Consider the following 13,157-nt stretch of genomic DNA (forward strand, 5'->3'; position numbering starts at 1 on the left):
AAGTGAATCTATCACTTCAAGGAAAATTGCTATTTGTTGCCAAGGATCAATTGGTGTTTTCAAGCAAAAACGACAAATCTAGAAAACTTTTACCAATCATCATGATTAACAGAGATGAGGAGATGATTTTTTTCAATATTGTTTAGTCAAATGTGTCAATATTTGGAAGATTTACATAATTCAGTGAGACAGTATTTCCCATATGACCAATGCCCGATGTTAAAAATCACACATGGAAAATTACCTACTTATAGTACAAGATAGACCAATGGATTTTAATGTAACAAAGTACAAAAGTTCATGGACAAGGCTTCAGAATGCACCTGCAAAGAGATAATTATGAAACTACCACTTGTCAAGTTTTGGTACAGTATCAAGGAAGAATATGCACAATGATCTGAAATTACCATTAAAATACTCCTTTCTTTTCTAATTTCATGTCATGTTGGATTTCCTTTATATACTTCAACTAAAACCATATAATGGACTGAATGCCGGAGATATGAGAATCTATCAGTCATTTTTTATTTTGCTTTTTTTTAGGGCCATATCCAAGGCATACAGAAGTTCTGAATTGGAGGGTGTCGAATCGGAGCTTCAGTTGTCAGCCTACACCACAGCTCACAGCAATGCCAGATCCTCGAGCCACTGAGCAAGGCCAGGGATCAAACCGGCATCCTCATGGATACAATTTTGAGCACACGACTCCAAGGTGAAAAGAGGAAAATTGTGTGTATATATATATATATATATATAATATAAAAATATAAAAATATATATTATATATAGGAAAGGAATATACTAATGTCATTTTAACTAAAAAACATAAGAAGCAGAGACTGTTTAGAAGGAAAGAAAAGTTTGGTCCTAGACATATTGCATCTTAGGTACTTATGAAACATCCAAAGAAAGATTTCTAGCAGTCAATTGAAAAATGGTAAACCGGATATCAGAGAAAGATAAATTTCCACTTAATCTATGTAAGGGGAAAGTAGATGAGATTGTTGATAAAGAGATGATACAGACAGAAAAAGAAGCGCTGGTGTCTGCAAACGAGAAAATTCCAAGCATTTCCAAAAATTTCACTTTTCATATATGACATTCCTTGTTTTTACTATGATAAATGTTTATATTAGGGAATTTGATTTTATAAAACATACAGTTTAGGAGGGTACAGATTAGTGGTTCAAAATTGATACACTGCAAGGTCAATGACCTCTGTGAACCTACCTAAAATAATTTTTGTTAAATTAGATTCACAATGTCCTTTTCAAAAACACATCTGCAGATGGTATGCAGACATACAGGTATTACTAAATAGCCATGTGATAATCAGGTTTTATTTGTGAATATCTATTACCTCTCTGTCTAGCTGAGATGATGTTGTGGTGATCACGCCTGTAGTTGGATGCATAAAAAAGAGGGTGGGTGATGCTGGCAGCTGCTCAATGATGGAGTACCTTAGACGCGTGTGCAGCGTGTCAGGCTCGTCTCTGTCAGTTGCACATACTTGTCCCACAGTAGTACCTACAAATAGAAAAAAATCCTCTTTAATCTCCAACACTTTTACATTTTCAACCTTCTCTTTCACTCCTCTGGATCTGCCACAAAAAATTTTTGGACGACTTAATTAAATATCAGAGTAATAGCTCTATACTTTTTCAGACTTCTATATAAATTATCACTTCCTTTTAAATATCCTAACAATTCTAACATTTTGGTGACCATACTCATATTTACTGTTTTTATTGCATAGCTTTAAAAATGGTGATATTATCCCTCCATGGCCTTTGTATTTAGACTAAAGAATTCTAATTATTCTTTAACCTTTTTCTATTTGTAAGCCTGAACTTAAATTGATCATATGGGTAGATTTCTGAAAATTCATGGTTTAGTTAAATCTTTCTAGAGGAAGACACAAAATCTGCATTCAGAGTTCCAGTTGAAATGGTTTATTTTCAAAAGATTGAAAAAACATTTATATTATTCTCCATGACCTTAACAATAATGCCCAGAATACTGTCAGTTGTTTAATCATTATAGAACATCAGCAGATCCTTCAAGACTAAGATTAAGGCTTCCTTTGCTCAAAGACTTATTCTTTCGAGAATATGACCTCTTAGGAGTTTCCCCTGTGGTGCAGTAAGTTAAGGATCTGCAGCTGCAGCTTGGATTTGATCCCTGACTGGGGAGCTTCCATGTGCCATGGGTGTGACCAGAAAAAAAGAAAGAATTTGGTCTCTTAAAAGTATTTATCTCACACAGGAAGGCAAAGTAACATTTACTGATATCTATTTCAGGCACTGTGCTTGGCATTCAAGGTATACTGTGCATCATTTAAGCCTTATAACAACCTTGAATATTGAGATCTCATCTCACAGATGAGGAAACCAAAGCTTGGCCAGAATCACAGCACACAGCTAACAAAAGGGAGAGTAAAATGCTATCCACAACAGCCGGACTGGCAAGTCCCTTGTTCTTGCCAGCAGATATGACACCACCAAACTGCCACAGTGAAACTCAACTTATGAACTGAAAGTTGCCATGTTTTGCTAAAGGAGATACTCACCAACTCTGCAATTTTCAGAAACTTTAAAAGTGTATGTTGTTTCTGTAAAAATTGGGTAGTTATCATTTTCATCCTCAATTCTGATTACAAGGGTCAGTGGATATTCTGGAGTATATCCATCTGGAGTCGTTGCAAAGGCAACTAGCTGTGGACAGAGCAAAAATCTTTAAAAAAGTAAAAATAAAATATGGTTCAAGCTTGTTTTCATTTGCAGACTGTTTAGCATCACAGTGTGGGGTTCACCATTTGTTATTGTTTTTGGATGTGAACATAAATACAAGAGACGGTTAACTTCACAGTGTAGTATAGCATTTTATGTTTAAATCTATCTAATATAATAACATAGATAAATTTGGTTTCCTTACCATTGCTGTATTGTTGTTCATGAGTATAATGGCTTTTATTATTATTTTCTGCAAAGAGTCTTGAGAACTATTTTGATTGGTTTTGTTTGAAACTTTCAGGTACTTGAATTTTAAATACAATTTTTTGGATCTTTTATAACTTTGAATTCTTAGCATTCCAAATTACCCAGGTGCAGTGAATCAAGATATAATTTTATTTTCTAATTAGAATAGTAGGCATACTGATGATATTTAGATAATTATCTTCATAAGAATTTTTTAACTTAAAAAGGGGGAGTCAGTAGCAGAACAAATGGGAGTTCCCATTGTGGCTCAGCGGAAACGAATCTAACTAGTATTAATGAGGATGCAGGTTCGATCCCTGGCCTTGCTCAGTGGGTTAAAAATCCAGCATTGCCGTGAGCTGTGTCGTAGGTCGCAGATCTGGTGTTGCTGTGGCTGTGGCATAGGCCAGGGCTACAGCTCCAATTCAACCCCTAGCCTGGGAACCTCCATATGCCATGGGCAGGGGCCTAAAAAGACCAAAAAAAAAAAAAAGAAATAGAAGAAATGAGTGGCTATAAACTGTGTCTAGAATGCAATCTTTTCTTTTAATTTTATAATATGAATTTCAATTCCAATTTTTCTCATAGAGGCTATCACAGAAAGAACAGACCATCACAGGTACTGAGAAGACCATGGTGCATCACAGTGCACAATTCTAAACCTAAATATTCAATTCAAAGCTTGCACGTTTGTTCGGTGAATTTGGCTTACTGATGAATAATTAATTCATCCAAAATGGATGTAAAATAATTAAAATTGAGTTAGGCAAAACAACCAGGTCCTGATGGAAAATCAATACAACATTAGGTTAAATTCTTGCATACCAACACTCATCTCAGCTTGGGAAGTTGAACAGACGATAAGAAGACTGAGTAATTTTTTTCTTTTTTTCTTTTTTTTTGGGTCTTTTTCTAGGGCCACACCCACGGGATATGGAGGTTCCCAGGCCCAGGGTCTAACCAGAGCTGTAGCCACCGGCCTACGCCACAGTCACAGCAACTCAGGATCTGAGCCATGTCTGTGACCTACACCACAGCCCATGGCCACTCCGGATCCTTAACCCACTGAGCGAGGCCAGGGATCGAACCTGCAACCTCATGGTTCCTAGTTGGATTTGTTAACCACTGAGCCTGATGGGAACTCCAAGACTGAGGAATCTTAGTTAAGCACTGTCCACACTCCTCACTTGCTCATCACAAGTTAACTTTCTCTCAAGGCAAAGGTCCTGAGGCTTAACTTCTGAACTTGACTTACCTCCTATGGTTATCACTCTGAATGACATAAAGAGGTTTCACAGATTTTTTCTGCCAACTAAATAACTACTTTTAAAGTGGGGCTCTTTTTCTTTTCAAAAAAAAAAAAAAAAAAAAAAGTAAAACCATAATACCCAGAACAATCTAATAGAATCAAATGTTATTTATTCTATAAAATTCTTTTTGCTTCCAGTCAAGTCTGTGCTATCAGATACAGCTAGAGCATGGATGACAAACTCGGAAAATAAATAAGCGTAAACAAATTGAGAAAGAGATGAAACTGTCAAACTTAATAACTACGAATACAATATATAAACTTTAGGCTTTACCTCAAAAGATTCATATTCTTCACGATCTACAGGACGAGTACAAAACAGGTTTCCAGTATCTCTCTCTACGTAAAATAAATTTAGAGGTTCTTTGTCCACTCCAGGTCCTCTTATGGAATAGTAAATAGTGTAGTTCTGTGCCGTATCAGATTGAATCTAGAAAGTAGTTATTATACACATCAAAGATAAATTTGAATTTCAACAAAACTTTCATCTACATACTCATGAAACCACATCGACATTTTTATTGCAATAAGAAATTGCCCTTTTTATTATTATGTATGAAATAAAAAGCAGCACTAGAATAAGGAATCCTAATAATTGCAAAATTCCAGAGCAAGGCATAAGGAAAATACTGTAGTAGCATCTTAGTTTCCCGGGTAACTAAGGAATACTTTAAAGGCTATATGTACCTACAGGGATCAAACATTTTGGACTTTTCCTGTCTTAGAAAACAAAGTATTCTGAGCAGGAAAAACTCTCCTTTGTCAATTTTTTTTAAAAAATGAATTTTTATTATATATAATATTTGAGCCACTGAGTTTAAAGTACACTGTTGGCAGGGCAAAAAGTTGGAAAATGGTTTTTTTTTCATTAATTCATGTTATCTCTCAGTATTGGCTTCATTACAAGGGCTGAATGGGGAAGGGAAATGAGTGAGAATGGGAATGGTGTAATAACCTGGCAGGTGTGGTATTCTGGTCTTTGATTCAAAGAGGACATCATTTCCAAGTTCTTTTCATCTTCTTAGCAAGATCTTGACTGTCTATCAGGTTGACTAATAATGATTTTCTAACCATTTCTTTCTCAACTTTATTTTTATTTATTACTATTATTTTTTTGTCTTTTTAGGTCCACACCAGTGGCATATGGAGGTTCCCAGGCTAGGGGCTGAATGGGAGCTGCAGCTGCCAGCCTACGACACAGCCACGCCAGATCTGAGCTGCATCTGCGACCTACACCACAGCTCATGGCGATGCTGCATTGTTTAACCCACTGAGCGAGGCCAGGGATCGAACCCACACCCTCATGGACACTGGTCAGGTTCACCATCTCTGAGCCACGACAGGAACTCCATGATTTCTTTCTCAACTTTAATACACTCCTTTCTCAGCTTCACTGCATTTGTTGGTGGGGTATAAATGAAGAGCCTCTCTCTCCAGTGTAATAATTGGAGAAGAAACCCAAGGCCTAGACTGAATGGTAGTGACGACTCAGAGTGGAAGAGGGCAAGACTGGCGGGGGGGGGGGGGGGTCCCACTAAAAGTTAAAAAGGGGAGAGAAAATGTGGATCCAGTATGATTTAACCAAGGATTTGGGAAGAAGCCATGGAAAGCTGTGCCTATCCTCTTTTCATTATGGAAGATACTTTGGGGTTTTCCAGACTATGCCCAGGCTCTCTGACACCCTTGTTGAGATAAAAATTCATTAAGGAAGCATGTGTTTGAGCATGCTATACGGGCTTACAGTTTTATAAGTGGCCTTTGTATGACTAATACTACAAAAAAATAAATAAATAAATAAGTACATGCAGATACAGAGATGTCTTTATACCACACATTGAAATATATGATAGACATACTCATTCACTCATATATTCACACACACGCTTTTTGCTTTTTAGGGCTGCACCCATGGCATATGGAGGTTCCTAGGCTAGGGGTCGAATCGGAGCTATAGCTGCCGGCCTACACCACAGTCATAGCAACTTGGGATCCAAGCCGCATCTGTGACCTATACCACAGCTCATGGCAACACTGGATCCTTAACCCACTGAGCAAGGCCTCAACCTCATGGTTACTCGTTGGATTTGTTTCCGCTGCACCACAATAGGAACTCCACACACACACATTTTTTAAAATAACTGCATACTCATTGTACAAAATTTTTTTGGTCTCTTTTCCTTTTCTTTTTTTTTTTGTCTTTTTAGGGCCACATCTGTGGCATATGGAAGTTCCCAGGCTAGGGGTCGAATCTGATCCGCAGCTGCCAACCTACACCACAGCCATAGCCACAGCACACCAGATCCAAGCTGCGTCTGTGACCTACACTGCAGCTCATAGCAACGCCAGATCCTTAACTCACTAAGCAAGGCCAGGGATTGAACCCGCATCCTCATGGATACTAGTCAGGTTCTTAACCTGCTGAGCCACAGCAGGCACTCCATAATTTTTTTTAAAAGATGGAAACCACAGACTTTCACAGTAGAAAGAAAGTAAATTGTACCTGTTGAAGAAAAAGTGGGAAAGGACCCAAGGAATTCTCAGGCACTGAACAAGGAATAGGAGCCCATCTTCTCTTGGCACGTCTTAGAACTTTTTCTTGAGAATGCCTTTGCTTTAGAATCTCGATTTAGAAAACAGAAAAAAAAAATAATGTAAAATCAATGACTGCTCTCTTCTCAAGCTTGAGAACTCTGACACATCTTTCTCCTCTCATGAGGATTAGCTGGGGAGACGTAAGACCATGGTGCTGCTTGAAAACCAAACAGAATTTCAATACTATGAAAAGGTAACAAAGAAATCCCTGTCCTAATTGTTATCACAGCAATCTTCTTGAGAAAATAGCTTGGTGGCAATATGGAAGAGAGAGAGAGATGGAGTTGGAAGCCTAGAAGCAAAACTGAAAACGAAAAAAAAAAATTACTGTTGCCACATTGCCATGCAAAAACATGAGAGGACAGATATGCAAAGAACGCAGTAAGTAGAGAGAGGCCCTTCTAAAATTAGCATAAGCGTCTTCCACTCACCAGCAACTAGGAAGAGTCAGGAGACCAACAGAGAGATCTGTGTCAGAAGGAGAGAAATACGATGACAACTCTCAAATAGCTGCCGTGAGTAATGGCCAGTGGTTGAATAGAAGTCATTTTGATCTTGGGGGTCACAACGTAATAAAGCATGTGTGAGGTCCAGACCTCAACCAGCAAAAGTCATCTATTTTCTTTTCTTTTCTTTTCTTTTTTTTTTTCTTTTTTAAAATATCGGCTGCTTTATTTCTTTCCTTCCAATTTGGATGATTTTATTTTTCTTGTCTAACTGAGTGGATCAGGGATCGAACCTGCAACCTCATGGATGCTAGACAGGTTCATTACCACTGAGCCACAATGGGAACTCCAAAAGTCATCTATTTTTTAAGACTAAAAATCATGCTAAGATACATGAGAGAGAGCTACTGCTGAAGGCCTCATGTATCTGAGCGTAATTAACCACGTGATGCTCCCACATCACTGCCAAGAGTCGGGCACCACCATAAGTCACAAACATGCCATGTGAGTTCTGAATAATTAAAAGCTACAAAGCCTACATTATATACAAATATTTTAAGCAATAATGTTTATTGTTTTGGAAACCTACTCCATAGGGAAGATAGAAAATTGCTTCTTTGTGTCTAATCCTCAAGTTCTCATGCTGTCCCATATCTCAATTTCTCCTTTTATGACCCCAAATAAAAAGAAATCACAACTTGTAATACTCTTAAGTTGAAAAACCCCTTTTCCATTTCAACACTGTTAACCTGCATCATGGTTTTCATTCCTCTTCAAGCTAAGCTATCCTGTAGCTTTTCTGATTTCACACCTTCCCTGGTCATGTGAGTTACATCTAAAGCAAACAGTTTGTTAATATCTCACTGTTATACTTTGGTATACCTTTGTTTGATGCTCTAAAAGGACAGGTATTGTCTTCTCTTCTTGGTTCTCTGTGTTGGAAAGTAATATGGTAAAAGTTCTCTTCTCTGAGGACAAAAGAATAGCATTTGTTGTATAGACGGAACCATCTTCTAAAATTTGGAAATCAGGATCGCTTGAATGAATTAGATTTGCAGATTTAAAGCACTCCTTCAGGTTAACTGTAGAAAATATACAGAGCAATCATTTGTAAGATAACACAATAGAGAGTTTTAGTAGTTATCTATGCACTTGGGAGGGGGAGTAAACAAAAACTTTAAATTAATTCCCAACAGTTGTAAATTTTGCATTTTTAAAAAGACATCTGAAACAATATGATTACTTAAGTTGTGCTTAATTAAACATATCCATCGCTTCTAATGCCTCTTTCCCACCCTTTTAAAGAAGAGACATTTGTTCTGAGATAAAGGCATGTGAACTGCCCATTCTGAATATTAAACTCACACCAAGAAAAACATTTTTTTCAATTAAACTGAAATTAGCTATAAGGCAACGCATGAGAACAGAATCTAGAGGTTAAAATTGGCAGTTATTAAATTATTACTAAACTCTTTGTATCTGGTGTTAAATAGTATCCTCACTGGTCTGATCTTTTCTCATACATTTGAGTTATGTAAAAAAAAAATAATCGATAAAAACAATATGTGGAAGTAAATGTCAGTAAGATCCCCTAATATTTTAGAATGGAAATCCAAAAACAAGACCTCAAGATATAGTTTTAATACTGTTTCTCTCAATTTCATAGACGTGTTACATACCATATACCATATCCTTCATCTAATGTAAATATTAGTAATTATTACTCAAATGAAACAATTTTAACTACTTTACATAATGTTTTTCAATAAAAATATTCTTTTTTTTTTTTTTTTGCCTTTTGTTGTTGTTGTTGTTATTGTTGTTGTTGTTGTTGTTGTTGTTGCTATTTCTTGGGCCGCTCCCTCGGCATATGGAGGTTCCCAGGCTAGGGGTTGAATCGGAGCTGTAGCCACCGGCCTACGCCAGAGCCACAGCAACGCGGGATCCGAGCCGCGTCTGCAACCTACACCACAGCTCACGGCAACGCCGGATCGTTAACCCACTGAGCAAGGGCAGGGACCGAACCCGCAACCTCATGGTTCCTAGTCGGATTTGTTAACCACTGCGCCACGATGGGAACTCTGTAAAACAATATTCTTTTCTTGGAATGACATTACGTATTTTTAAAGAATAGTGTACTATAATGTATTATATGTTTTAACTATTAGTTCCAGTATAGTCATCTGTCTAAAAATTATACTAAATTTCTTTGTTCTTTTTTTTTTTTCTCTTTAGCTGTTTGCCTAGCATGTATTTCCTGGGCCAGGGATCAAACCCGTGTCACAGCTGTAACCAGAGCCATAGCTATGCTAACACCAGATCCTTGACCTGCAGAGCCACCAGGCAACTCCAGATTTTATAAGATTAGGTCAAACTAGGATTTACTGCTTATTTTTGCAGTTTCTTACCTCTACCAATAAATTTTTCAGCATCCAGTTTAGAGGGAACATGTAGTGTCACCGTTTTGCAGGCATCACAGGCAAATGTTAAGATCTAAAAAAAAAAAAAAAAAAAAAAAAATTATGCATAAAAAGAGCCTTTGCATGTGTACATAGTTTATATAAATTGTGTAATTATAAATCAGTTTATATAATTAGCAAAATAAAATAAAGAGAATACACTGGATTAAGAATCGAGGGGAAAAAACAGCACAGAAGAGAAGGATAAAACAACATATTAAAAGCCATGGCTCCCTCCCTCACAAAGCATGTAAACTCAGAATTTCTTATCCTCTTGGACTTTGTTTCCTGGTCTGTAAAACGGAGTTAGTAATAACTTCACTAACTTAGTGGGGATATTGAGAAACCAGTGACACCTTTTGTGAAAAAGTGCTGGAAACTATTAGGAAGGCAGCACAGTTACGTAAAAGGAAAGAGAAATGAAAACAAAGTTAACGAGCCAGCAAATTGTTTCAATTAACTTTCTACCCCCTGTGAGTTTGGGTACCAAATCAAAAATATCCTAAACAAAGCCCAATGCTTTGAAAAAGAAACACGGACTCTCTGCCATGGACTGACTTGAAAAGTATTCATGTATGACCCTCACAAACAAGCACACAACTTTGAAATATGAGCTTATTTTGAAGGTGCCTCTTCTCAGTGAGAATTAAGGTCAGTGTGAAAAATATTTCACTTAAAAATTTTTAAATGATTTAGTGAATTATGGTGAACTAATTCTAATACAACATATATTTGAGCACACTGAAATGTAATTGTTCTCTCTGAAACTTTATATTGGATGCTTCTGAAAGATTCAGGTTTTTTTTCCCCTAGAGTTTTACAAAGGCTTTCAACAAAAAGCAAAATAGCCAACTAGCACTTACTCCATTATTTATTTATTTATTTATTTATTTATTTATTTATTTATTTATTTAGTCTTTTTAGGGCCAAATCCATGGCATAGGGAAGCTCCTAGGCCTGGAGTCAAATCGGAGCTGCAGCTGCCGACCTATGCCACAGCCACGCAGGATCCAAGCCACACCTGCAACCTATACCACACCTCATGGCAATGCCAGATCCTTTAACCCACTGAGAGAGGCCAGGGATTGAACCCATATCCTCATGGATAGTAGTCAGGTTTGTTACAGCTGAGCCACAATGGGAACTCCCTACATCATTGTTTAAAAGTCTAGAAATGTAAATTAAAATCATCAAAATGTGGGTGAAAATTTTCATTTCCAGTACACATTAGAGACCCTTTAAATTATCCAATTTGTAGTGTGTGAAGAATCAAGCAAAGCAGATTACATTTCACTAGGAACTTAAGAGATGGACATGAGGAAGAGACAGTACTTTAACTGGAAATAAAAAGATGAGAATTGTCACTGGCTGTGGAATTTATTCAACCACCTTTTTTTTTTTTTTTTTTTTGCTTTTTAGGGCTGCACCCGTGGCATATGGAGATTCCCAGGTTAGGGATCAAATTGGAGCTATAGCAGCTGGCCACAGCCACAGCAACGCCAGATCCGAGTTGCATCTGAGACCTACACCACAGCTCACGGCCACACCAGATCCTTAACCCTCTGAGCGAGGCCAGGGATCGAACCTTCAGCCTCATGCCTCCTAGTAGGATTCATTTCCACTGCGCCACGATGGTAACTCCATCAACCAACATTTCTTGGTTGCTGCCCTGGTGCGAGGCAGCATTGAGAGGCTACTGCAGTGAACAAAGAGATGCCCTTGACCTCATGGAGATTTGTTTAAAACAAGAGACAAAAAAATAAATACGTGAATGCACAAAGGTCACATAATGCCAAGAGTAAGTGTTACAAGAAAAACAAAATGAGGAGAGAGGGTGATAAAGGGAAACCAGAGGCCTGAATGAAATGAGGAATCAAACCAGTTCATTAACTGGGGAAGAATCTTCCAGGTGGAGCAAAAAGGTGGACCAAAGGCCGTGGGAGAGAACGTCACCTGTGCGTTGAAGGAACTAAGAGGAGGCCACAGCAGGACACGGTGAGGGAAGAGTGATCTGAGATCACAGTAAAGAAACCTTGGGCATATGTATGGTCGAAAAGCCACAGGAAGTCATGCAGGTTCAGACGCTGTGGAGTGGCAACATGTGGTGAGACTTTACACATCCTGGTGGCTCTGTGTGCAAACAAGGAGACCCACTGGGAAATCTAAGTGAGTGGCAACACATGGCAAGCCTTTACACATCCTGGTGGCTCTGTGTGCTAGCAAGGAGATCCAATGGAAAATCTAAGTGAGGGAGGATGGTGCCTTTGACTAAGGTAAAAAGGTAAGAAATGACCAAATTAAGACAATATTTCAGGTCAAATTAAGACAATATTTCCTGGACCTCCATTCATTTGTGCATTCAACAAATTCTTAGGGAAGGTCTGCTAGCTACCAGACACAGGGCAGTAAACATGATTCTCATGAAACATTCAGTCCAAGGGTAAGACATACTTGCAACTTCAATACAGGAGGATAAAAGCTATGAAAGGGAGGTACACGGTGCTACAGGACAGCACTGGGAACCAGCTCAAGAGCCCAGTGAAGAGGACAACAAGTTGGCCTTGGCAAAAGGAGGCAGAGTGCATATTCCAAACATAGGAACTGCACATGCAAAGACCAGAGATGACAGACCTGAAAATGGAATCTGCAATGGCTGGATGCGTACACTCTAGAGGGACAGAAGTATAAGATGGATTCAGAGAGGCAAGTGGGACAGATTCTGAACAGCCTTAACACAGTACATATACAGTTCTTTTTTTTTCCCCTAAAGATATGAAGAAACCCAAGAATTTAAGCAGATAAATGACATAAGTAGCTGTCTATTTGAATAAGGTAACTGTGATCGGTGTAAGGAATGAATTAGGGGAGCAATTTTCATTCCCAATAATGGCATCTAAGGCTATTCAGTCAAATCCTCAGGGTCAAAACTAAAGATGATGGATACACGTTTTTACTCATTTATTTATTTATTGCTTTTTAGGGCCACACCCATGGCACATGGAAGTTCCCAGGCTAGAGATCAAACTGGAGCTGCAGCTGCCGGCCTATGCCACGGCCACAGCAGCGTAGGATCCAAGCTGCATCTTCCAAGGCAGTGCTGGATCCCTGACCCACTGAGTGAGGCCAGAGATCGAACCCTCATCCTCATGGATACTAGTCGGATTCGTTCTACTGTGCCACAACAGGAACTCCAGATACAGGTTTTTAAACCATCCTAAAACATCTATCAAGGAATTGCTAGGCGAAAATTGAGGATAAATTTGGACCACAGTGGTAACCAGAAACAACTTCTGATCTGAAAAGATTCAACTCTGGTTTTTTGGCCACAAGAGAGGAGAGTGAAATCAAAGCTCAGACCTGCCTAAGATCTAGG

At 38.3% G+C, this 13,157-nt stretch overlaps 1 protein-coding gene across 2 annotated transcripts in view; it reads right to left on the reverse strand.

Moving 5' to 3' along the window:
- DSC2 (desmocollin 2) overlaps positions 1 to 13,157 on the reverse strand; it is a 39,074-nt gene that overhangs the window by 20,830 nt on the left and 5,087 nt on the right. For both annotated transcript variants that reach the window (XM_021096210.1, XM_021096208.1), the window contains exons 2-7: positions 9,734 to 9,818; positions 8,208 to 8,407; positions 6,788 to 6,907; positions 4,562 to 4,717; positions 2,570 to 2,714; positions 1,361 to 1,527 (exon numbers count right to left, since the gene is read on the reverse strand). In XM_021096210.1, coding sequence (XP_020951869.1) covers positions 1,361 to 1,527; positions 2,570 to 2,714; positions 4,562 to 4,717; positions 6,788 to 6,907; positions 8,208 to 8,407; positions 9,734 to 9,818 — 873 coding nt within the window. The remainder of the gene's footprint in view (positions 1 to 1,360; positions 1,528 to 2,569; positions 2,715 to 4,561; positions 4,718 to 6,787; positions 6,908 to 8,207; positions 8,408 to 9,733; positions 9,819 to 13,157) is intronic.

This window comes from Sus scrofa, chromosome 6 (genome assembly GCF_000003025.6).
Source record: "Sus scrofa isolate TJ Tabasco breed Duroc chromosome 6, Sscrofa11.1, whole genome shotgun sequence".
NCBI classification, from domain to species: domain Eukaryota; kingdom Metazoa; phylum Chordata; class Mammalia; order Artiodactyla; family Suidae; genus Sus; species Sus scrofa.